The sequence below is a fragment of the Lepidothrix coronata genome, unplaced genomic scaffold, assembly GCF_001604755.1.
Source record: "Lepidothrix coronata isolate B3197 unplaced genomic scaffold, Lepidothrix_coronata-1.0 Scaffold196, whole genome shotgun sequence".
NCBI classification, from domain to species: Eukaryota; Metazoa; Chordata; class Aves; order Passeriformes; family Pipridae; genus Lepidothrix; species Lepidothrix coronata.
This window is the reverse complement of record NW_016690376.1, coordinates 270085-292624: the sequence shown is the minus strand read 5'-3', so window position 1 is coordinate 292624 and position 22540 is coordinate 270085. Positions and strand designations below refer to the sequence as shown.

General features: G+C 50.9%; 1 protein-coding gene across 1 annotated transcript in view; it reads left to right on the top strand.

The window, feature by feature from the left end:
• The window catches only part of DAAM1 (dishevelled associated activator of morphogenesis 1), a 95559-nt gene that overhangs the window by 52917 nt on the left and 20102 nt on the right, over nucleotides 1-22540 (top strand). The window contains 14 exon segments of the mRNA XM_017831773.1: nucleotides 180-269; nucleotides 10081-10152; nucleotides 11940-12034; nucleotides 13817-14154; nucleotides 14603-14700; nucleotides 14818-14921; nucleotides 15337-15403; nucleotides 15736-15853; nucleotides 15964-16102; nucleotides 16473-16531; nucleotides 16855-17042; nucleotides 17365-17664; nucleotides 17779-17886; nucleotides 22080-22109. Of these exon segments, the coding sequence (XP_017687262.1) occupies nucleotides 180-269; nucleotides 10081-10152; nucleotides 11940-12034; nucleotides 13817-14154; nucleotides 14603-14700; nucleotides 14818-14921; nucleotides 15337-15403; nucleotides 15736-15853; nucleotides 15964-16102; nucleotides 16473-16531; nucleotides 16855-17042; nucleotides 17365-17664; nucleotides 17779-17886; nucleotides 22080-22109 (1806 nt within the window).

Here is a 22540-nt window from a genome sequence, read left to right as displayed (position 1 = left end):
GAATTAGCATCAATTCCCTGATATATCGGAAGTCACAGGGCGATCCTATGGGATCACTGTTGCACTATGGTGTGGACCCAAATTGATTTACACTGCTTATCTGGGGGGTTGTATCTGTTCCATGACCCCTTTGTGTGCTCATGTTGCATGTTTTGTGGGGTTTTTTCCCCCCTTTCCAGGATGAACTTGACCTCACGGACAAGCACAGAGAGGCCATGTTTGCGCTGCCGGCGGAGAAGAAGTGGCAGATCTACTGCAGCAAGAAAAAAGTAAGAGACTCGTTGGGTCCTGAGCCTCTTCCCTCTCGTGCAGGGTGGGGAGGATGTGTGGGGAGGGAGACACCTCTCTTGGGATGCCAAGTGGTATTTGGGGTGTCACAGAAGTGTATCTGTTCCTCGGGGTGACTCTGGGAAAGGAATGTCTTTGGTCTCCAGAATGCAGAGCCCTTCCTCCTCAGCCCATTCAGGCTGGAGGAGGTGTCACCACACACTGCACTGGTGTCCTCCACCCCATGCTCATCCCTGCCAGCACAAACAGAGCTACATGGAGCTCTGTGGGCTCTCAGGCTGGCACTGCAGGGGCAAGGTGCTGCTCCAGTCACCATTTGTCATGGCCCTGCTCTTCTCTGCTGATGTCTGGGAGCCCAGTCACAGCCTGCCCAAAAGCCTACCCCTCCCCTGGGCTTCCTGTTTGCTGCCATGAAACAGGCTTGGGTATGACTTTTTGTCCTCTCACTGGCTCTTCCCAGAGGATTGCACAAGTGGAAAATGCTGTTGGGGAAGTTGTGCAGCACAGCCTGCGAGGGATTTGGCCTAGGGGCACGAGGATTGCTTTTAGGGTACAGCCGTGTCAGCCCTGGGGCAATGCAGGGCTCCTCAGTGTAACTGAGACTGTGCTGATCAAGAGTCATGGATCTGTCTACTTAGCTCTTGGTACCACAGGCTGCCCACTTGCAAGGTGGCCAAAATCACTCTGTTTTTCCTCGGTAACCTGAACATTTTTGCTCCTGTATGCTGGCGCAGGAATTATCTCCAGATATCTCTGTTGGGAACTGCATTACCTCCCAGCCTTGGCCAAAGCAGAGATCTTGCAGGACATGACACTGTGGGGAGAAATGTGTCAAAAATCCTCAAGGAAGGATGCTGAGGTCTGCAAGGGAAATGCCCCCAGTTGTAGGCGTGGACCAATTGGAGCAGGTCCAGAGGGGGCCATGAGGATGATCCAAGGGCTGGGGTACCTATCCTATGAGGACAGGCTGAGAGAGTTTAGGTTGTCCAGCCTGGAGAAGAAAAGGCTCTGGGGAGACCTTAGAGCTCCTTCCAGTGCCTAAAGGGGGATTGTAAAAAGACTTTATAGTAGGGCAGTAGGATAGAACAAGGGATAGAAGTTTTAACCTGGAAGTTTATTTAGAGTAGATAAAGGGAAGAAATTATTGACTGTGAGGGTGGTGAGGGTCTGGTACAGGTTGCCCAGAGAAGCTGTGGCTGCCCCATACCTGGGAGTGTTCCAGGCCAGGTTGGATGGGGCTTGAAGCAACCTGGTCTGGTGGAAGGTGTCCCAATGGCAGGGGGGTTGGAACTAATTGATCTTCAAGGTCCCTGCCAACCCAAACCATTCTGGGATTCTGTAGTTCAGTTCCCAGATTTGATGCTGTGCCCCTAACTTGGCTGCAGGAGCTGTCTGGGCAGTGCTGGTTCACTCGAAGGGCTCTCACTGCCATTAATGTCTCTTTTTCTCCCGCTGTAGCGATGGCACCAGATTTTCCAGCCGCGTTTCAGGCCAAGAGCAGGCTTACCTTGCTCATGTAGGATTAAGTTTTAAGCCTCTCATAAATACCCCTGAAATCCCTGTATTATTGTTAGACACAGGCCTGCCATGCCCGCAATTTAAATCGGAGGGGAGAAGGGATGTTAACAAATTACAGGCACTGCTCTGGATCAACAAGAAAATGGGCAGGGGATGCTCGCTCGTCAGTGCCTGGCGGATGAGCAGAGCTGTGCTCTGGTGTGTCTGGATAATGGGAGACAACACAGACTTAAATCAAGCAAAGCCCTGTAATTATTATTGTGAGTGGAGATTACCTTCTATCTAATCTCCTGAGTGAGGGTTTAGATGGAGCTGATGGTGGCTCTTTCCCGTTTCAGAACCTCCTTGCACTCGTGTTTTTTTTGAAAACTGAGCTGCGAAACTCCCTGCTCACGGGGAGGGGTCGAAGGAAGTAGCCACAGAAGCACCCTGTGGCATCCTCAGAGGTCTTCAGAGTGGGCACCCATCTGAGGCTGGATTCTGGCTGCAGTTCTGCTCTGGTCCTCGTTCCTCTGGCTGCTCTCAGCTGCTCCTTCCCTAGTAGTGATGCCATCTCCATGATCTCCAGAGCATACATGTCATTGCTTGCTTTGATGGAGATGTGCTGGTGGAGGCAAATCCATTTGTCCTACTTTTTAATTAAAAATGAGCAAGACCATATCAATGAAGGCTCCAGCAGTGGAGGAAACCAGGAATTACATGGGGTGAAGAACATGTCTCTGTGCATGGCAGGCTCTAGGCAGTCCTGACCCTGTGATGAGAACTGGTGAGCAGTAGGAACACCAGTTGCTATCCTGGCATCTTGTGGTAAATCTTACTCTTGTTCTTGTGTTTCTGTGGGGACAAATCACTTAGGTGGTAGCCTGTCATCGAGGAGAGGGCTGGACTTCTCTAGCTGAGAGCAGAGTCTGCATTTTGACCAGGGGAGTGGAGCTGGGGGCAGGACAGTGGTCCTATATCCCTAGCTTGGCTGCAGTCTGAGTGATGGCAATTTGGGATGTCCAGGATGCTCCCAAGCCCTTTGGCCCACCTGTGTTTAGCAGGAAGTTGTTGCTTGAGATGCTGGTAACACCCAGTTTCACCTGGTAAGACCCAGCGGGCTGGCAAAGGTGGACATCAGTCACAGGCAGCTGCCTGACTTACCAACAATCCAGAATTGTCCCCTGAGCAGTTTTTGCTCTTTCCTCTGCTACCAATTTTGGCTGATGCTTCTGCTTTGCTGTCAATGTCATCCACCACACTCAGCTCTCCAGAGTGCATCCCAGATGTTGCATGTTTTATATATTCCCATGATAGGCAGGATCATTGAGAAAATGAGACATTTTGTTTTGCTGGGTTGTCCTGGAAAGGGACCTGACAGCACCTGGCCTTGGCAGTGTCTGTTGAGAGGAAATAGGGGAAAACCAGCTATTCCCCAGGCATATTTCTTTCCCTGGAATATTCCCCCCTGGCCTGCTGCCCTGTATCCTGGTTTCTCTGCCCTGCTAGCATCTGTTTTTATCCCAGCCCACAGTACTGGCTTGGCAGGGTGGAGGCTTTGTCCTCCCTGATTCTCCATCCATGGAGACACTGGGTCTGATCCCAGCCCTGACCCTGCTCAGAACCGGGGGTTGCTCTGGATGAACTCCTCGTGGTCCCATGCCACCTGCATCCCCCTGTGATGCTCGGGGGGGCTTAGAGATGAAAAGCATCTCGTGATGAGGGCTGGTGAGTCTGTCAGCAGCAACCCAGGCAGGAACTGAAGCCTGCACTAAATCCAGCAGCCGTGCAGTGCTCGGGTCAGGAGAGAGATTTAAAGATTATTGGAGAGACCTTCTTTGAAGTCGTCAGCCCCCTCTACGCCTGGAATAAAGCAGGGAAATGCAAAGGCGGAGATGCATTAACAGCGGGATGAAATCTGCTTTTAGAAGTGGTATTTCTGGACGATGACTCGTTTCATACCTCATCCCAAAATACTTCGCTCCCTGCTGGCCCTGCTCTCCAGGAGAGGATATTGCTCGGAAGCGCAGGGAGGAAGCAGGAGGGCTTCCAGATTTACTGTTTCTTTGGCTGTGGGTTTGCCTCGGTGGAAGAGGGTTACTCGGGATGGCCTTTTTCTACTCGGGATGGCCTTTTTCCAGAGGCCACGCTCCAAAGGGAGTTAATGATTAACCCTTTGTGCTTAGTCTGCAGCACCTCTTGTCTGCAGGAGGTTTGGCTCCTGCCAGCCCGTGTACGTCATGTCAAGCTGTTATAGCAGCCTGATGGATGGTTTTTATGGGCCTGGAAATTTGGGCGGATACAGGGTGTTCAGGCAGAAGCTCAGCATAAATAACCAGGTGGAAGGTATCAGCAGTGAAAACCAGCTCATGCAAATACAAAATCTGGCTCTGCCCCTCTCCCTTTGGATCCAGCTGAGCATCTCTAAAGCCAGGGTAGAGGAAAAATGACCTGTAGGGATGCCAAGGGATGCTGTGCTCTTTAAGCTTGTGTTGAAAACCCGTTGGCATCACCAACACTGGGTGCGTTGCTCTCAGCAGTGTTAAACTGTCCCCTGCAAGCAGAACTTGCTTCTAAAATTTCCTCAGACATCAGTTATAAAACCAAGATCCCTTTGCAGCAGGAAAAGGCAGCAGTGGTGCTTTTTCAGGGGAGGATGGGGAAAAATGTGATAAATAGGGAAATGAATGATGGCTCTCCAGTAATCCTCTATTTCCCAGCCAGGCAGTCTCTTTCCCCTCCAACTGCGCCTTCCACCCACTCCCCCCAGAGAGCTTCTCTTTCCAGCTCACTCTTCCACTTGTCCTGCTCAGTCCCGCAGCTTGTTCGTGGGGCTTGTGTTCCTATTTCCATCATTTAAAAAGCATCAATTCTATATATTTTTGCTGCAGTAGCAGAACTAAGAGCAAAAGCTGGCTAAGGTGGCATGCAGAGGGAGGAGAATAAAATAGCTTGGCATTTTGCCGTGCTCCTGGGTCACCTGGGATGGATGAGAAGGATTTCATGGCCTCCAAGCATCCAGATATACCTGCTGTTATTGCAGCAGCAGGTTGAAATACCATCTCTGGTGTCACTTTCTCGGGCTGACTGAGAGAAACTGGCTGTTTGCATGGCTGGGGGTATTCACTAGGAAATGTTTATAGTTTTTGTCTTTCAAGGTAATTCCCTTTTTAGTTCCAATCACAACACACTTTTGTTTAAGCAAGGTTTTTCTCCCTCTCCGGCCAAAAAATGCATCTGTTAGCAATCTTTTTGGATTTTAAAGCGAAGCTTTTCAAACAATGAACCAGCTGACTACGAAAGGCATCTGGTCATGCTGTATTTGCTTATGGGGAGCATAATTTTTAAACCCTGGGAAAAGCGTACGAGGGCATGTGTGTATTTTTAGAGGAGAGGGTATAGGAAGTGTTAGCATATGGAAAACTGGAGTGGGCTGGGCTGGGCTGGTTCAGACCCTGAGATCCCAACTTGGGGAGAGTCTGATGAAATTCCAGCCCTTTGCAGCTTGACTCCATAGGGAAGCAGCTTCAGTTGAACCATTTAGGTGGGTGACCCGAGCAGCTGGAGGGATGAGGGAGCCCTGAAGGGCTGTTGTGGGCCCAAACCTCCACCAGCACGTGCCTGGCCAAGGTTTGGCTGTGTTGATGGAGCTGGGTTGGATTTAAATGTCTTGTGCATGCTGCAAACCAGTTGTCATTAAAACCCATCCATGCCACTGGTTACTTCCTTTTTGGCATTGCAGACAGTGTCCAGGTGGATCATCCACCACTGGCAGGCAGGGAGGGGTTGCCAAAATGTGGTGGGCTGCCAGCTGCTGCCAGCTTTCCCTTGCTCTGCCCTTATGTAGCAGCAAGGAGGGGTGGGGAACACTGCAAAATAAAAATTACGTCAGGACAATGTGGAAAAATGAAGGGTGTTGTTTCTGGTTTTGCAGCAGGTGTCAACTGAAGAGGATTTTTTTTAACCCCTTGCTGTGATTTTCCTGGAGTGAAGTTCTCTTGGGGCAGATCAGCCTTGCAGGTTGTGCCAAGAGGGAGGTGAACCATCAAAGTCATAGAATCACAGAATCATTAAGGTTGGAAAGACCTCTAAGATCATCGAGTCCAGCCTTAACCCAGGTTGGACTGCCAGGTCCACCACTAAACCATGGCTACAAGTGCCACATCCACACATTCTTTGAACACTTCAGGGATGGTGATTCCACCACTTTCCCTGAACAGCCTGTTCCAGTGCCTGACCACATTGTCAGTGAAGAAAATTTTCCTAGTATAGACCTCTCCTGTCACAACTTGAAGCCATTTCGTCTTGTCCTTGATATCAGTTGATACCTGGGAGAAAAGCCACCTGGGAGAAAAGTCACTGAAGGGCTCTCGGGGTTTGCTTGGAGCTGGCTGCTCTGAGCCAGCCCTTTCCTTCTGACTGGTTTCACCTTGTGGGATCTAACTGAGTGTGTTGGACATCATGTGGGTGGGGAAATCAGCCAGCCACCGTCTGAGGTTCAGTCATCCCAAAGCAGCTCCAGATCCATCACCACCACACGAGCTGTGAGTGTGGGAAGGAGGCTGCTGGATCAGATGGAGGTGTCACCTGCAGACTGGGCATCTAAAAGATATCACCAGAAGCTTGATTTAGAAGCAAAGCAGGTGTGACAAAGCACTGAGGAGCATCACAAGTGTTTTTCTCCCCACAATCGTGGGGACACACTGAGAGGAGGAGGGTGCGTTGCTCCCAGCAGCTGCATTCCTACAGGTCAGAGTGGCAGGAGATTGTGGAAATGCACCTTCCAGGTGTCAATAACAGTGCCCAAACATACCTGAGACCAGCCTGAAAATTGCTTTGAGCTACTACTGGCTGAGCCACCACCTCCTCTGTCCCATGGCTGGTCACTGGGAAGAGAAGGACAGTCTGGCTGTGGAAGCTGCCGACACTCTGAGGGGAAGGCACGTAGGCTGTGAAAGTGTCAGGCATGTAACCAAGACATGACAGGGCTGGGGAGCATGGAATCTCCTCCCCAGGAAGAGTAAAGGGATGTCTGGAGCTGGCAGATCCATGACCTTTGCTTGGAAAATCTCCTGCTAATGAGGCATCTTCACTGGGCGCTGCTTTCTGGTGGCACCCCAGCCCTGACAGAGGGGATGGAGCTTGTTTATTGGGCTCACATCACAACGGCCCCCTGCCACTGCCACCCTGGAACAAAACAGTCAAGTGACAGCATTGTCAGCCCCACACGTGGAGGAAGGGACAGCAGAGGTGAGGAGAGGGCACTCAGAGGTGACACCGGGGCTGCAGCTGATGGGATTTGTATTTTTTATTCAGGCCCTGGAAAGAAGTAGGTGGGGGTAGCAGGTGAGAACAAAGTAGGGGATAGAGCAAGGATTGCCCTTGGCGGCACAACTTTGGCATTTCCTAATTTTTGCAGCAGAGCACTTGTGTGGTGGCAGTCAGGGCTGCTTCCCAGTGGACAGTGAGGGATGTTGATGCAAATGTTACAAAGGAGAGGGGATATCTGTCCTTGCACTGTGCAATTACAGCTATCAGCCTGCCTCTAAAAGAGCAGCTCGCACTTGGCTGCGAGGGGGTCTTGGATCAGCCCTGACTTCTGTGCTGCTTGAGAGCAAACACAGCAAAGACCTTAACCCAGCCCAGCGAATAAGGAACTGGGAGATCTTCATTTCCCCAGTGCCAGCTGGGCAGGATGTGGTGGAGCATCCTGGAAAGCTGATGTTGGAAGTGTCAGCTGTGTGTGCCTGGGCATCCTTCACCTAAAGCAGGCTGCAAAACTCACATCCCCAAAACCCACTGTGGGTGCTGGGAAACCATCTTACAAATTGACCCTTTCAAACCCTGATGCCTGGAGAGGTTCCTCCCTCCTCCTGGCTCTGACCAGAGCCTTGTGACTCACTTCCCTCCAGGCTGTCGCTTTGTCAGGAGATTTCTTTGCCACCAGGAATACACCAAAGGACACTTATCAGTGTGCTGTAGACCATTAGCCCCAGTAATTACCACTGAGCAACGTCCTGCAGCGAGCGGAGGGGAGGGAAGCCCTGTGCCCTGATCTTTGCCTGCTTTATTGTTCAGTCCCCCTTTGCTGGGAAGCTGCTTTCCGACGAGCCTGCCCAGCTGCTCATCAGAATTAATGAGGTTCTGCTGCACTTAATTGAGAGCACTTTCTAAATTGGGGGTTTCAGGGAGGAAATGTAAGAGCCCGAGGGAGCCGAGCAAAGGGAAATATTTATAATGCAGCACGTTAATTATAAATGAGCAGTTTAGCCAATTTTGTTGTTCAGCCTCCCCCCCGCCCCCTGGAGACCTTTATTTGCTCCACCGCTTCTTTTCAACCCTAAAGGAGCAGCAGGTCCGGATCCCTGCCTGCCTCACAGGTGTTCACAGCACGTGGGAAGGTCCGGGGATGTGGGATGACCCATCCCTCCTGCCTTCTCTCACCATTCCTCAGCATGGATCTCTCTCCCTGCGCCAATCTCCTGGCTGGGTGCATCTGGACACCCCTTGATACTGTGGTGTGGTGAGGACCTTTCCCAGTTGGTGCCTCTGTTGGGACCACTGCTCCTTACAAGAGACGCTGATGGTATCCTGGGGTGATGGGGAGGACCTCCGCTGACATCTCCAGGAGGTGATAGGACCATGTTCAAGGCACATGTCCGTGTCCCAGCTCCGCTGTCCCCTGGAGTATCATTTGCATGCCAGTCTCTAAAGTGAGACAGAAAAGCTGGGAAAATCAAAGTGCCCACAAGCTTTGTGCAGAGCCTTCCCGTGGCATGGGATATGATGGATCTGGAGCATAAGACATCTCGGAGGGGTGGGCTGGCACATGTGCAAAGGGCTCAGCCGAAGAACTGGAAAGACCCGGCTGCCCGTGTCAGATAGAATCGACACTGAGCTGACAGGTGGCCTGAGCCTCACCCCAACTCTTTGGCACCTCTGAGGCACTGTGGGGGTCAGGAGAAGTATGAAAGCAAAGGGCAGAGGTTTGCAGGCCCCTTGTTGCTCTCACACTCCTTTTGTCCCTACCCTGGAGCCAGACACAGTGAAAGCCAAAGGTCAGATCTGTGGGCACAGGCTGTGCTGCCCGGGGGCGAGTTAAGTCTCATCTGAATTACCTATCCTTGACTCCGTGTGTCCTCATCTTGGCAAGCTGCACCTTGGGAAGTTTGAATGCACAAACATTTCCAGCATATACCTCTTGAGCTGTGGTAAATATTTGGGACTCTGCTCCTCGGGCTCGCTGAGATCAGCCGGGGAATCAGGAGCTGTCTGCGTGCACAGACGTGGGGGCAGATGAGAAGGTCGTCCAGCTCCCACCATCGTAGCTAATCATGGTGTAGGATGAGCTCTGCAAACATCTCCTAAGTTAGGGAAGAGTCAGGCTCAGAACTGAAGAGGGTTACCGATGGAAGATGTCTGGGATTTGTGTAGTATTTGTTGACTCCAGCCTAGACCTGTGTGGCATTTCTGCTGTGAAACCCTCTTCTTCTTTTGATATACATTTTTTTGGAAAATAAAGGGGGGAAAAGGGTTGATTTTGAAGTAGTCCCTCAAATTCTGCCTGCTTCATGCAGTCCCTGGGGACATGCTGAGCTGGGCTCAGAGGTCCTTCATCCATATCCTACAAGAACAAGGTAGAACCTGTAAACCCCTTATGAGTAACAACAGATTCAGGGCATTGTAGACCAGGATGATCAAATGCAGAGCTGCATCATTCAGTGACAAAGATTACAGGCCCAGAGGTGACATCCTTTAACAGGGGACATTGCCAGGTGTGTGTTCCCTCCTAGTGACTTATGAAGCCCCCAGAGGAATTGTCTGTTGTGCCTGGAGTCTCTCTTAGGATGTTGAAAAGAGTGGAGCCTAGTTCATGTCTCATTTAAACACTCTCCATTGCTTGTAAAAGACTTTTTTTCCCCCCTCAAAGCATATTCATCAAGGCTTGGCAGCCAAAGCTTCAGGGGCACTGTAAAGTTGAAATGAGAAGTTTGCATATAAAATTTCAGTGTGGTTTCTCTGAAGCTGATGGTCACAAGACTGATGCAGTATCATTGGGGCAAGGTTTGGTCACAAGCAGATGGTGTAATCATTTATAAAGTTTGCTAGTTCAATAAATCAGATAATGTTCCCATAGCTGGAGCTATCAGGGCGAGCTCAGAATGTAGAAAGTCACATATAAAGTATTGCAAGAGCCAAAGGGCTCTTTAGAGGTGGTTGATCATGAAGGGCAAGGAACGTTAACGCTCTTCTACTAATCTTCTGGTTTTGTTTCGCTTTTTTATCCCCCACCAGGACCAGGAAGAAAACAAAGGAGCCACCAGCTGGCCAGAGTTCTATATTGATCAGCTGAATTCAATGGCTGCTGTAAGTATTTCCCCAATGCTCTGGTGCTTGTGAACCCCACACAGGGCAGCAACACAGTGGTGACAATCTGTCAGTGCTGTGTCTGAGAGGGTGACCAGTGTTTGTAGAGGCAACATCATCTGATAGACCAACAGGTGCAGCTGCAAAGTGGAGATGCTCCTACAGCACACAGGGCTTTTCATATAATCACAGAATCATAGGATGGTTTGGGTTGGAAGGAACCTAGGAGATCATCCAGTTCCAACCCCCCTGCCGTGAGCAGGGACACCTTCTACTAGATCAAGTTGCTCCAAACCCCATCCAGTCTGGCCTTGAACACTTCCAGGGATGGGGCAGAGGGGTGAGCAGGGGGCTGTGAGGCAGGAGGGAATGTACTGCTCCCCTCCAGGAAGGCAGGAACATGCAGTGCTGGCCATGGGCTGCCAGCCAGGCAAAGCCCTGAGCCGGGCTTGTGATCAAAGCCTGCCAGATGCCTGGAGGGTGGCTTTGATCTCCCCAGTGCACTGCTGAAGAGGAGCTGGGTTAAAGGCAGGGGTTAGCACAGCTCCTTATATCTGCTGGGACCCTTTCTCTCTGCTTTGGATTAGCCTCAGCTGGTGCTGGCAGGGCTCACCCTGACACCTTTGAGGGCCCAGTGCTGTCAGGTGGTGCAGGAAGCACCCAGGGTGTTGCTTTAGCTGTGGCTTTGGTTGCATGAGTTGGAGTGAGCCCATGCATGCCCAGCGCTGCAGGCAGCTGTGCTACCCAGGTGCAGGAGTCAAAATCCCACCCTCCAGCACCATCTGGAGAGCAGAATCCAGTGTGGGAGATGCCTCCTGTGCATACAACCACTGTCCCCAGCCCAGATACACACTGGTGGGTTGCACTGGGAGGCATGGGAGTGACAGGGTTGGCAGCACCCACCTGGCTGACCCCAAGTGTGGATGCAGCATTCCATCCCCTCCAGGCTGTGGAGTGTCCCCTGAAGCCCCTGCCTCCTCTGCAGAGGCACACGGGTACCTGTTGGGCTGCATGAGAGAGGCTAAAGGGCCCCTCCTTCTCACCTGCCCAAATTTAGCACCTTCCCTGTGTGGACCCATAACCAGCATTGGCTTAGCCCTTTGCACCCTCACAGCCCCCTGGAAACACATCAAGATTCACGTCACCCAGATGTCACCCACAGCATCTCTGAGCAGGGTTCAGCCAGACTCCTCAGGACACTGTGATGCATGTATTTACTTCTTTCCTTTACAAAGCATGTTTCCTGGAGGGTTTTGGGCTGTAGGGGACATGACAGGATTTACATCCAGAGCCCATGAGTTGGGATGCCTCCTGCCTGAATTGCAGCCTTTCTCTCTCTCTCTTATCTGAGTCTGAGGGCTCCAGCGGGACAGTCGCCAGCATCCTCCAACATGGGCTTGTCTGGATGAGTTGTAGGCCAGTGACTTGGAGTAACAACACTCCTACCTGCAGGGTGTTAACTCTTAATGATCTTAGTGATCATGCCATTCCTTAAATCCTGTCATTGGTCATGAGAGTGAAGAGATCTCTACTTGCCCCTCTGCTTCCCCTCATGAGGAAGTTGTAACTGCCATGAGGTCTCCCCTCAGTCTCCTCTTCTCCAGGCTGAACAGGCCAAGTGCCCTCAGCCAGTTCTCATATGCTCCCCCTCCAGACCCTTCACCATCCTTCTGGCCTCCTTTGGATGCTCTCTAATAGCTTAATGTCTCTTTTATATGGTGGTGCCCAAAACTGCCCCCAGGCCTCGGGAACGGGTTTTTCTAATGTCTGTCTTCCTCCTTCCACAGAGGAAATCACTGATCGCCTTGGAAAAAGAAGATGAAGAGGAGAGAAATAAAACAATCGAAAGTTTGAAGACCGCACTGCGGACGAAACCAATGAGGCAATTCCCTTCCCTTTCCTTTGTCGCTGCGGTTGTGGCTTTGGATTTGAGTTGTCTGGTAGAGCAGGGGGTTAAATAGAAATAGAAATGGAAGCTGCACAGGATGAGGGAGTCGAGGACCCTGAGGCACTAATTGCTCTTTTTGATTCACCTTTTGTCATTTTGTTCCTTTTTCGAGGTCCTTTTCATGACCAAGAGACACCAGGACCTTCTTGTCTGATCAGGCAAATCAAACAACTTCTTTTTTTTTTTTCCCCCCAAATTTTCCTTTTTTCTTACTGCAAGAGAATGTAAGAATTCCTTCCAGATTGAATTAAAAAAAAAACCCCAGCAATTTTTGTTGGTCATCCAGGCCTTCTGTTTCAACTTCAATTTCTCTTGTACTTTTTAAAGGAGTAAAATCACATGAGTCTTCAGGCTCTTGTGAAATGCAAAAATAAAATTGTTGCTTGGAGGTTTTGATGGGGAGGATAAAGGAAGGGTGTGACTCTTTCTGAATGTCTGTAGTTTTCCCTAATTTTGTTTTCTCTGGAGTCTGCGTTCACATTTGCAAAATCTTTAAGATGCCCCAGGTTGACACATTCTGATGGGAATATGTTTCATTAGGAAATGCCTGACAAATTTTCTATTGCTTGAAAATACATTCCCCTCTTCCATTTCTCTTTTGATGGTTCTGGTGATGGTACTTGGTAAGAAATTCCCAGGGTGGAGGGTGAGCACCTGATTTCTGTGGCACCTGGACCTCGTGGGTGCTGACCCCTGCAGTGAGCAGGGCTGGTACCCGGGCATGAAACTTTTCAAGCTCAAAATGGGTTTTGAGTATTTTCTTGAGTGATGCAGCAGGCTCTATAGAAAATTTTACATGTTGGACCTGCTTTTGCACCCAGGGAAGTGAACATCAACTTTCCTATTGACTTTGGCTGGAAGAAGAGCAGGCTTTGAAGCAGAGGAATCAGTTTTTCCCAAGCCTGCAATTACCCCTTTTGTTGCTGCGCATCAGCATGGCTTGTTTCGAATTAAAATCATCCCAGTGCTGGGATGTTCTTGGCTCATTTGCTTTCTGAGCCTGTGCCTTTTGCCAAACCAGAAGACACCCAGCCTGGATGGCACTGGGCAGGGAGGTCCTAAAATGCCTGAGCAGCATGAAATGTTGTGTCTGCCTGCTCTAGTGAAACTGCCTGGGGCACTGCCATACATTTGCTGTCTGTTTTGTGTTCATTGGTGTTATAAGTCATCATAAAAATCAGAAATCCCTTAAAACTGGTGAAACGTGCCTAAGGGAAGAGAAGGATGTGGATGGTGAGGCAGGAGAGGTAGCAGAAGGCAGAAAGGCTGACACTGGGATGTCTACAGCTGATGAGGAGGTGACTTTAGGACTTGGGAGCTTCTTCCTGTCCTGTGCAAAACTGGTCCTGAGTGAGTGGGTTTTAAGACACAGGTAGAAGACTGGGAAGATTTTGCAGCAGTGTAGCTGCAAACTCTCATTCTCCACCCTGAGACTTGTGCTGATGGCTGGGTTAGCTGGTCCTCTTCCAAATATCCACACTCTGGACAACCTTGTGCAGATGATGCCTGGTTGCCTACACTATGAACACCAATTAAATTGATTTTTGCAACCCCATCCATGTGTCTGGGCCACAGGACTCCTTCAGGCTTTCTGGTATCCAAGAAAAAGTACATAGGAAGGTTCTGGGTTTACATCAACCGACAAGTTGGCCCTGTTTGAGCATAAAATGGTCCTTTACTGTTTTGTTTTAACGTTACAACTCCTCTTTCTGACAGGTTCGTAACCCGGTTCATCGACCTGGATGGCTTAACGTGTATTCTGAACTTTCTCAAAAGCATGGACTATGAGACAGCAGAGTCTCGAATACATACCTCGCTCATTGGATGTATAAAAGCACTAATGAACAACTCCCTGGGCCGGGCCCACGTCCTGGCCCACCTGGAGAGTATTAACGTAATCGCTCAGAGTCTGAGCACGGAGAATATTAAGACAAAGGTGGCAGTGCTGGAAATCATGGGCGCTGTGTGCCTGGTTCCCGGGGGCCACAAAAAGGTACTGGAGGCGATGCTGCACTACCAGAAATACGCCAGCGAACGGACTCGTTTTCAGGTAGGTGGGTCTCGGCTTACCCCTCCCATGGCTCCTGAAATTCAGCATTCTTGTCCTTTCCTCCTCCTGGATATCTAAATGCCGCTTGCAGATGTTTTGTTATGGCCGTTTGCAACTTAAAAAAATCTGGGAATTACCACAGAACCGTGTCTGATGAGATCTGCAGCTGGGCAGAGAAGGAGGAAGCAGTTATTTAAGGCAACACCCCCCCACACCAAAAAAAAAAATGCTTGCTTGTGCAGGGTCACTGAGATCATGGCTCTGCAAGGCTGGAGCACATCTGGATGGGCTGATGTTAGCCCAAATGGGTGCTAGGGTGGGCTACAGCTGATGGTTCATCACTAGCTACAGGGGCTGTAGGAGCATCACAAGGAGTTGTTCCTGTATGTGTCCCCTGGTTGTGCAGCGTTGGGGCTGTCAGGGGCATTTAATTGGTATTGTGTGTTTGGCAGACGCTGATCAATGACTTGGACGGTATCGAGATGAAGTGAGCCTCAAGACAGCCATCATGTCCTTCATCAACGCAGTCCTGAGCCAGGGGGCAGGCGTGGTGAGTGCTGGGACTCTTGGAGAGGAGGGAGGGTTTTAGGTGGGTTTGGGGTGCTTTTATTTCCATAGTCTTTCTGAGTACACCTTGCTGTGTTAACCCCACAACTGTCCCTTGCAGGAAAGCCTGGATTTCAGACTCCATCTGAGATATGAATTCCTCATGCTTGGGATCCAGCCAGTCATTGATAAACTAAGACAGCATGAAAATTCAACCCTTGACCGGTGAGTAGTGACCCCCAACCCACTTGTGATTTTTGCCTTGTGGCCTTGCTCTCTGGTTTTTGGACTTGGTCTCTGGGGAAAGCACATGGCTCTAACTCACCTCTCTTCTGAAAATTCTTTGCTGTCACCAGAGAGGGAGAGGAAAATCCCAGCATGGTTTTGCTTTGCTCTGACATGGGGTTGAGCTGGGAAGGATGTGCCATCAGGGGCCTGGATGATGCCCTTCTCCTTCTCTTCTCATCCCAAAAGGCTTCTTGGACAGGCTGTAGTGACTGGGCACTCGAGACTGAAGATCCATGTTGATGGTTCAAGCAGTGTTTGTCTCTGGGCTGCTGACAGACTGCCTGCAATTTATTAATTGTCACACTTGTATCTGTTTTTAACAGTCTATTTTTTTTTCCCTTTCTTTCCTCAGGCACTTAGATTTTTTCGAAATGCTTAGAAATGAAGACGAACTGGAGTTTGCCAAAAGATTTGAACTGGTGAGTACCAATGCTGCTGTTGCAGACGCTGGCACACGGCATCACTCTGCCTTTTAAAATTGCCCACACGGCCTGGGATGAAGGGCGAACTTCTGGATAAAATTTGGAGATTGGAAATCTGTCTCCTTTTCCAGCCTCTGTCCTAGAGCCTGCTTCATCCCTCTTCTCCTCTGGCTGCCGACCAGCGTTTTTGCCCCTCGCCGGGCAGTGGGGCTTGTCTGTCCACCCAGCGTGGGGTGGGGGTGGCTCGTGGGGTTTGGAGCTGAGACTTGGGAAACAGGCGATGCTGTTGTCGGTCTGATGGCCTGACCTCGCTTTGCTCCTCTCCACAGGTCCACATTGACACCAAAAGTGCGACTCAGATGTTCGAGCTGACGAGGAAGAGGCTGACGCACAGCGAGGCGTACCCGCACTTTATGTCCATCCTGCACCACTGTCTCCAGATGCCTTGTGAGTCCCGGGAGAAGCGAGGAAATCCACCTGGCAGCCCACACGTCCTACCCAGGGGTGCCACGGCCTCCCTGCTGCTCACCTCAGTCTCTCCCCATCTTCCCCTGCAGATAAAAGAAGTGGCAACACTGTCCAGTACTGGCTGCTGCTCGACAGGATCGTGCAGCAGATCGTCATCCAGAGTGACAAAGGGCAGGACCCCGACGCCACTCCCCTGGAAAACTTCAACATTAAAAATGTTGTCCGAATGTAAGTGCTCAAGTGCCACTGTTCCTTACTCACCACTGACTGTCACACAGTGATGTTCCTGCTCCTCAGCTGGACAAGCCAACATCCTTGGAGCTGTTGACTTCCCAGTTGACTTCACTACAACCCCACCTTATAGAAGAAGCACATCCATTTTGATAGGTAGCACTTGCAAGCAATACTTGAGATTTAGGAGTTTTGACATGTTCACTGCTAAATTTTGCATTCCAGACTGCAAAACCCTGCTGGGGAGGAGGCAGGGCAGAGGTGTTAGATATATCAGTTTGGAAGCTCAGTCGTGTTTCTTGCTGATGATGGTCACTTGTTTGCTGCAGTAGGATCATCTCATGTGCTACATGTCTTTTCCTTTTAGGTTAGTCAATGAAAATGAAGTGAAACAGTGGAAAGAGCAAGCAGAAAAAATGAGAAAAGGTGAGTGATGGAGACATATATGGCGTCAACTTTAACCTTAGCTGAACAGTTAACATAGACATTTATTTACACATTTATTTGTACATGTGTCTGCAGGCTTTATTGAGGGGCTGAGATAATACCATGCCATGGGGCTGACAAGGGAAATGGGCAAAGCAAATAACAATTTTTTCATGAAGAGACCTAAAATGGTTTATTAAGGCTCCCTTTTCTCAGTTGTGCAGCTTCTCTGCAGGGCAGTGTGGGGTTTAGCCCCCTGCAGGCTGCTGTTAGCAAAAAGGAGTGTTAGTCACTACTAAAGTGGTCTCATGGGGCTGTTTCAGAGCACACTGAGCTTCAGCAGAAGCTGGAGAAGAAGGAGCGGGAGTGTGATGCCAAGGCCCAAGAGAAGGAGGAGATGATGCAGACACTGAACAAGATGAAGGAGAAGCTGGAGAAGGAGTCCAGCGAGCACAAGCAGGTCAAGCAGCAAGTGGCAGATCTCACAGCACAGCTCCACGAGATGAGCAGGGTGAGACCTCAGACCTACTCCCTGTTGTGGGCTCAGTCCCAAACCCCCTGCAAATGCTATGGGGTGATTCCAGGAGGCTGAGCTACATGGGGGAACTGAGAAAGATGCTTGCTAGGAGAGCCACCAAGACGTCTGTCCCTGGTGATGGGGTGATTTTGCCTCTCCAGATGCGTTGAACCTCAGTCAGGAGTGCTGAAGCCTTTGAGTGCTTCCTCTGTTGGTTAAATTCTAGCCAAAATGATTAAAAATCAGCGTGGGGGTGTTTCTTAGGTGGTGTCCCCTAGCCCCATATGACCTGTTCCCCCTCCTCTTTCTCTCCTAGAGGGCGATCTGTGCTGCCAGCCCTGGAGGACCTCCCATGCCACCAGGAGCTCCTGGTGGCCCTGCACCTTCTCCAACTCCTGGATCTCTTCTTCCCCCTCCACCCCCCCCACCGCTCCCAGGGGGATGTCCCCCACCGCCTCCCCCACCACCCCCTCCGGGTGGTCCCCCACCTCCGCCTGGACCCCCACCCCTGGGTGGGATGATGCCTTCCCTCGGAGCACCTATGGCCTTCAAGAAGAAGAGCATCCCTCAGCCGACAAATGCCCTCAAATCCTTCAACTGGTCCAAGCTGCCAGAGGTAAGCTGGGCAATAATTCCGGCAGTGAAACTGGGAGTGCCGGATGGCCACCTGGTGATGTAAGGGCAGGTGGGCAGGGGACTCCCAGCCTGCAGTGCTCCCACTGTCTTGCAGAACAAGCTGGCAGGCACCGTCTGGACCAACATAGATGACACAAAAGTGTTCAAAATCCTGGACCTCGAAGACCTGGAAAGGACGTTCTCCGCTTACCAAAGACAGCAGGTAACGGCTGGCCCGGGGTGGGCAACGTGAGGACCTGGGCAAGGTGCCACCATTATGGGATCATGTGGTTTCACCTGTGGTCTCAAAACACATCTTCCCACCATTATTTCATACCGACACCGTGTTTGCCAGATGAGCTCGATCTGCTTTATCCTCTCATCCACATGCCAGAGCCTTTAGTGGCGAGGTGGCTGTTCACAGCTCGGTGTGCCTGATTTCACCCCTGCCCACACACCTGACCATGTGTGTCGTGAAGATGGATCACCAAAAAAACACACAAAAAAACCAGACAGGGAATGTATGAAAATAACCCCCAGATGTGGCCACAGTTGGGTAATATTTTTGGATTGCTCTTAACAGCAATTGCTCCATGTCTCTGTATTGGGTGGAAAATTTCTATCCCTCTCTGGCCAAGAAGGACTAAGTTTTGCCCACATCTACCATGGGTGGATCTCTTCTTTTATTTTTGTAGTGAGCCAAGAGCAAAATGTGAGCTTTGAACAAAAATCCCAAACCAAAATAGTGTCATTGCAGGCAAAAGTCTCTGCTTTTTAATCTCCTGTTCAAGCAGTATAGCCCCAGTTTGGAAGGCATCAAAGCACACAGAGAAAATTAGACACTTATTTCACCTCAGGCAGGATGAAAATGGGCAAAAGCAATGACTTTTTCAAGAAGGCAGAAGGAAAAACAAGGAGAGACGCTGAAAAAGGATGTTCACTTACTGAACACCTGGCTGTATTACTGGGAGAAGAGAACAGCTTGTCTCGTTCGTGCCAGGCTCAGGCGGAAGGACGGCGCTGGGAAGGAGTGGACCTGACCCATAAGCTCATTAAGCAGTGCGAGAGTTTAATCTCTTCCAGAGGCTAACTGAGGGAAAGATCAGGGTGGATCAGAGCAGGGCAAATACCAAGAGTAGCCCACCAGGAGTACGTGCTGCCCCAGTGTTTTGGGAATAGGTGACCACAGCATTGTCTTTCCCTCGGCATTTTTGGAGCTTGACTCATGTCTACTGGAGGGCACGTCTGAGGACAAGAAATGGAAATGGAAGAGGAGCAAGAATAGAAACCTGTGTGTCAGCGGGACGGTTTGCCCTCCGGCTTGCCTGCCCGAGTCCATGAGTCACCTGGTGTGATGTGGATTATTGCCAAGCAGGAATTTAAAAATAATTTGGCTTGGCTGAGGTCCTGCTGGGTGAAGCGGCTGGTTAGGTTTGGGACCAGCAGGAACAGGGAGATGCTGCAAAGGAGAGCTGTGACATGGGCTTACGCCCTGGGTGGGATAAGGACCAAAAGGAAGCTGAACACAGGAACCAGGATCTGGGTTAGGACTGGCAAAAGATGCTATGAGAGCATCTGGAAGGCATAGGGGAAAGACAAGGTGAAGTCCCACCTGTGAGATGCTACTGGGGCTGGAGCCACCCTTGGGAATGTGATGCACAAGTTCTTTGTGGCTCACCCAGGCTTCGTGGTAGCACTGTTTTGTGTGAGTGGAACCATGGGACTCATGTCCCTGGGACTGAGGGACGTGGTTGCCTACCTGAAGTCCCCAGAGTGCTCCCACTGGCAGTCCTAGCGTGGGCAGGGGGTGCCTGGCTGCGTGCCCCAACATTGCTGGCAGCACAGCTCTGCAGGCAGCCGCAGTGCACGCACCAGCACGCAGGGTTAGATGTGCTCCATGAGATAAAGGAAAGTGGAAGTGTTCCAGGTTGGGTTGGATGGGGCTCTGAGCAACCTGGTCTAGTGGAACATTCCCTGCCCATGGCAGGGGAGTTGGAACTAGATGGTCTTCAAGGTTCTTTCAATCCAAACTATTCTGAAATTCTGTAACACAGGCAAACCACGGGGCACTTTATACCTGGTGGGGGGCTCGGGGAGTGAACAGGCTGTCCATGAAGGACAATGAACTAATTCCTTAATAACTCACAGCATTACCAAGCTCTAGCAGAAGTTGGTTTTCTGTCCTGAACAAGCAGGGGAGGAGCAGGGGTTTCTCCTGCCTATTCTCTGTGTTGAGCCACTTGCTCAGTGATCATGCCTCTCACTTGTCCTGAGACATGATATCCTCAGGACATGGGGCTGCCTGTCTGCCCATGCCCCAAGCAAACCAGGGCTGCAAAAGTGGTGCATCCCTATGTCCAGTGCCCCAGCAGGCTTTGGGGACAGTGGGCAGAGGTGTGTGCAGTGCAGAGAGCTCTCTGACCACCCCCAGATGGCTGTTATGGGGCTGCTGGTGCTGGGATTTGGCTGGTTTTATTGCCACGTAGCACCTGGGAATCCCTAAGTACTGCAGAGACCCGGGACTTAATGATGTACTTAATTTTAAGCATCTCTTTAAATGCTTTTCCCACATCACAGGCTGGGATTTAAATGCAGGCTATAAAGTGAGCTCTGCAGTTTTCTGGAAAGGCCCTTTCCATGTGGGAGGACGGGAACCCTCTGGGCTTCCTGGGGCTCAGCCTGGGAGCATCCCTGTCTCATCTCCTCTCTCAGGAGAGCCCTGTATCCTCCCTGTTCTCCCTGCTGAGGCTCTGCTGATGTCCCTGTCCCCAGAGAAGAGCTCAGCCCTGCAGCTGTGCACCATGCCAACATTTACCAATTTTGATAGATATAATAGAAAAACCGACAAGAGCTATGAGTTTCAGGCTGTGGCATGGGACTGGGGAGAGCTCTGTAAGGATGTAAATGCATCGATGGAGAAAAGCAAGTCCAGGGCCATTGGGGCTTACATGTGCTACACAGGGGCTTGTGCCTCTGTCAGGGATGTCTTGAGAGCCTGCAAGGGGGTAGAGGCTGGGAGTGATGCTGATAAGTAGCAGTGCCACAGCCAGGGCAGTCCTGGCAGGTCCTGCAGCGGTGAGTGATGTAAAAGAGTCAGGGCCAAGTGGAAAAAATACGTGTTGTTGAACCGGGGGCTTAGCAGTGAGCTGGGAAAGAATTCATCTCCCAAAAAAGGATGAAGGAAGGAAAGCCTCCAGCTCCTCTGTGCAAGGGAGAGTGACCTGTACAGGGGCCAGGGACAGCAGGGCTGGGAAATGTTTGTGGGGATGGTGACTGCATGTTTAAAGCTGCTCTGTCTTATACCATCCTGCAGCAGAGGCTGGATAACGATCCCTGCAAGAAAAAGGGGCAGGGATGAGGCTGGTTTGAGGAAGAGATGGAGGGGTTTTGTAATGAGCTTTTTCTCTACCTTAATACATGAGGAGCCCTCCCTCTCCTAGAGCAGGGGACTACAGGAGGCCACCATGTCCTTCTCCTCTCCAGCAGCCAGGGACAAGTCTGAGCATCAGAATGGAAGGAAGGCTTCCTAATTAGGGACCAGTTAAACAAAGAAGATACCCACTGCAGCTCGTGGGTGTGCTTTGTGCCTGTCCCACAAAGGAGACTGCTGGGAAGAGGTTAATTTATGAAATACCAATCCTTAACCTTAGCTGAACCAGAGACTTTTAGCCACAAGGCTCCTGATAGGCACAGCTCAGCTGAGGGAATGAGGAGGGAAAACCTTCATGTGTGTGTATGCCCATGTGTGTGATGCCAGCTCTACTGCACGTGCTTCCAGTCTGGCGGGGGCAGCCCAGCAGGACAGCCAGGTCTTTGGGGAACACAGTGCCAATGTGGCATCAGGGTGGCATTTGGCCAGGCTGGAGAAGGGGGGATGTCCCTGTCGGAGGAGAAGTCAAGGCAAAATGTGTTGCCATGGCAAACAGTAAAGTTTTGCTGTGGCCAGATTTGCTCCAGGATGAGCCTCTCGTTATTTCCACTTGAAAGCCCTGTTTTTCCTGGCAGTTGCATTGGCATTTCAGTCCCTCAGATGTGCAAGAACCAGCAATTTTCCTCCTCTGCACGGCAGGCTGAGCAGTTCTGTGCCTCTGGGCCAGTGGCAGGGCTTGGCCAGCGTCCTCCCACCTCATCCCGTGTCCCCTCCTCACCTCTGTGCACACCAGCACCTTGGCCTGAGCCATTCATGGAGCCACCTCTCCCATCAGCTCTCCCCTTCTGCGCATCCTCTAATCCACATTTTCACCCGCATCCCCCCTGTTTTGGGACTGGCACCCCCAAGTGCCTCCCTTGTGCTGCCAAGCCCTCCCCATGTTGCACTCTCCACTTCTCTGTGCTTTGATTCCTTTTGGTTTCACCGAGATCACTGAACTGCATGTGTTTTTACTGCCTTTTTCCATGCTTCTGCTATGGCTGTAGGACTTCTTTCTGAATGGTAACCCCAGACAGGTAAGAGAGCACCTCCAGGACCCCGACGCGTGCGAGTGGCGAGGGCAGGGCAAGAGCGGGGCTGGGGACACCGGGGCATGTGGGCACTCCTGAGGGGGGTTAATGTGTGGCAGACGGGGTTGAATCAGAGAGGTACAAAGAGCAACAGGAGGAGCAGCTTGAAAGTTGATGCTGGGGAGGCTGGTAAGTCAGAAGACACCCTCTTTGCTGTCTGGCCTGAGGTCAAAAGTCAATGACCGAGTCCACAGGTTGAATTTTTAGTTGCAGCTGAACACGGAGAAGCTCCTACCTCTGGGCATTTTTTGCTTTACAAAAGATGGAAATAAATTCACGGGTTGAAGCTCTCTGCTTGGTTGTGATCAGGGCAGGCAAGGCACAGGAGAGGGGCAGCTGGTGTTGGGTGACTTGGGGCTCACTTTCCGTCACCTCCC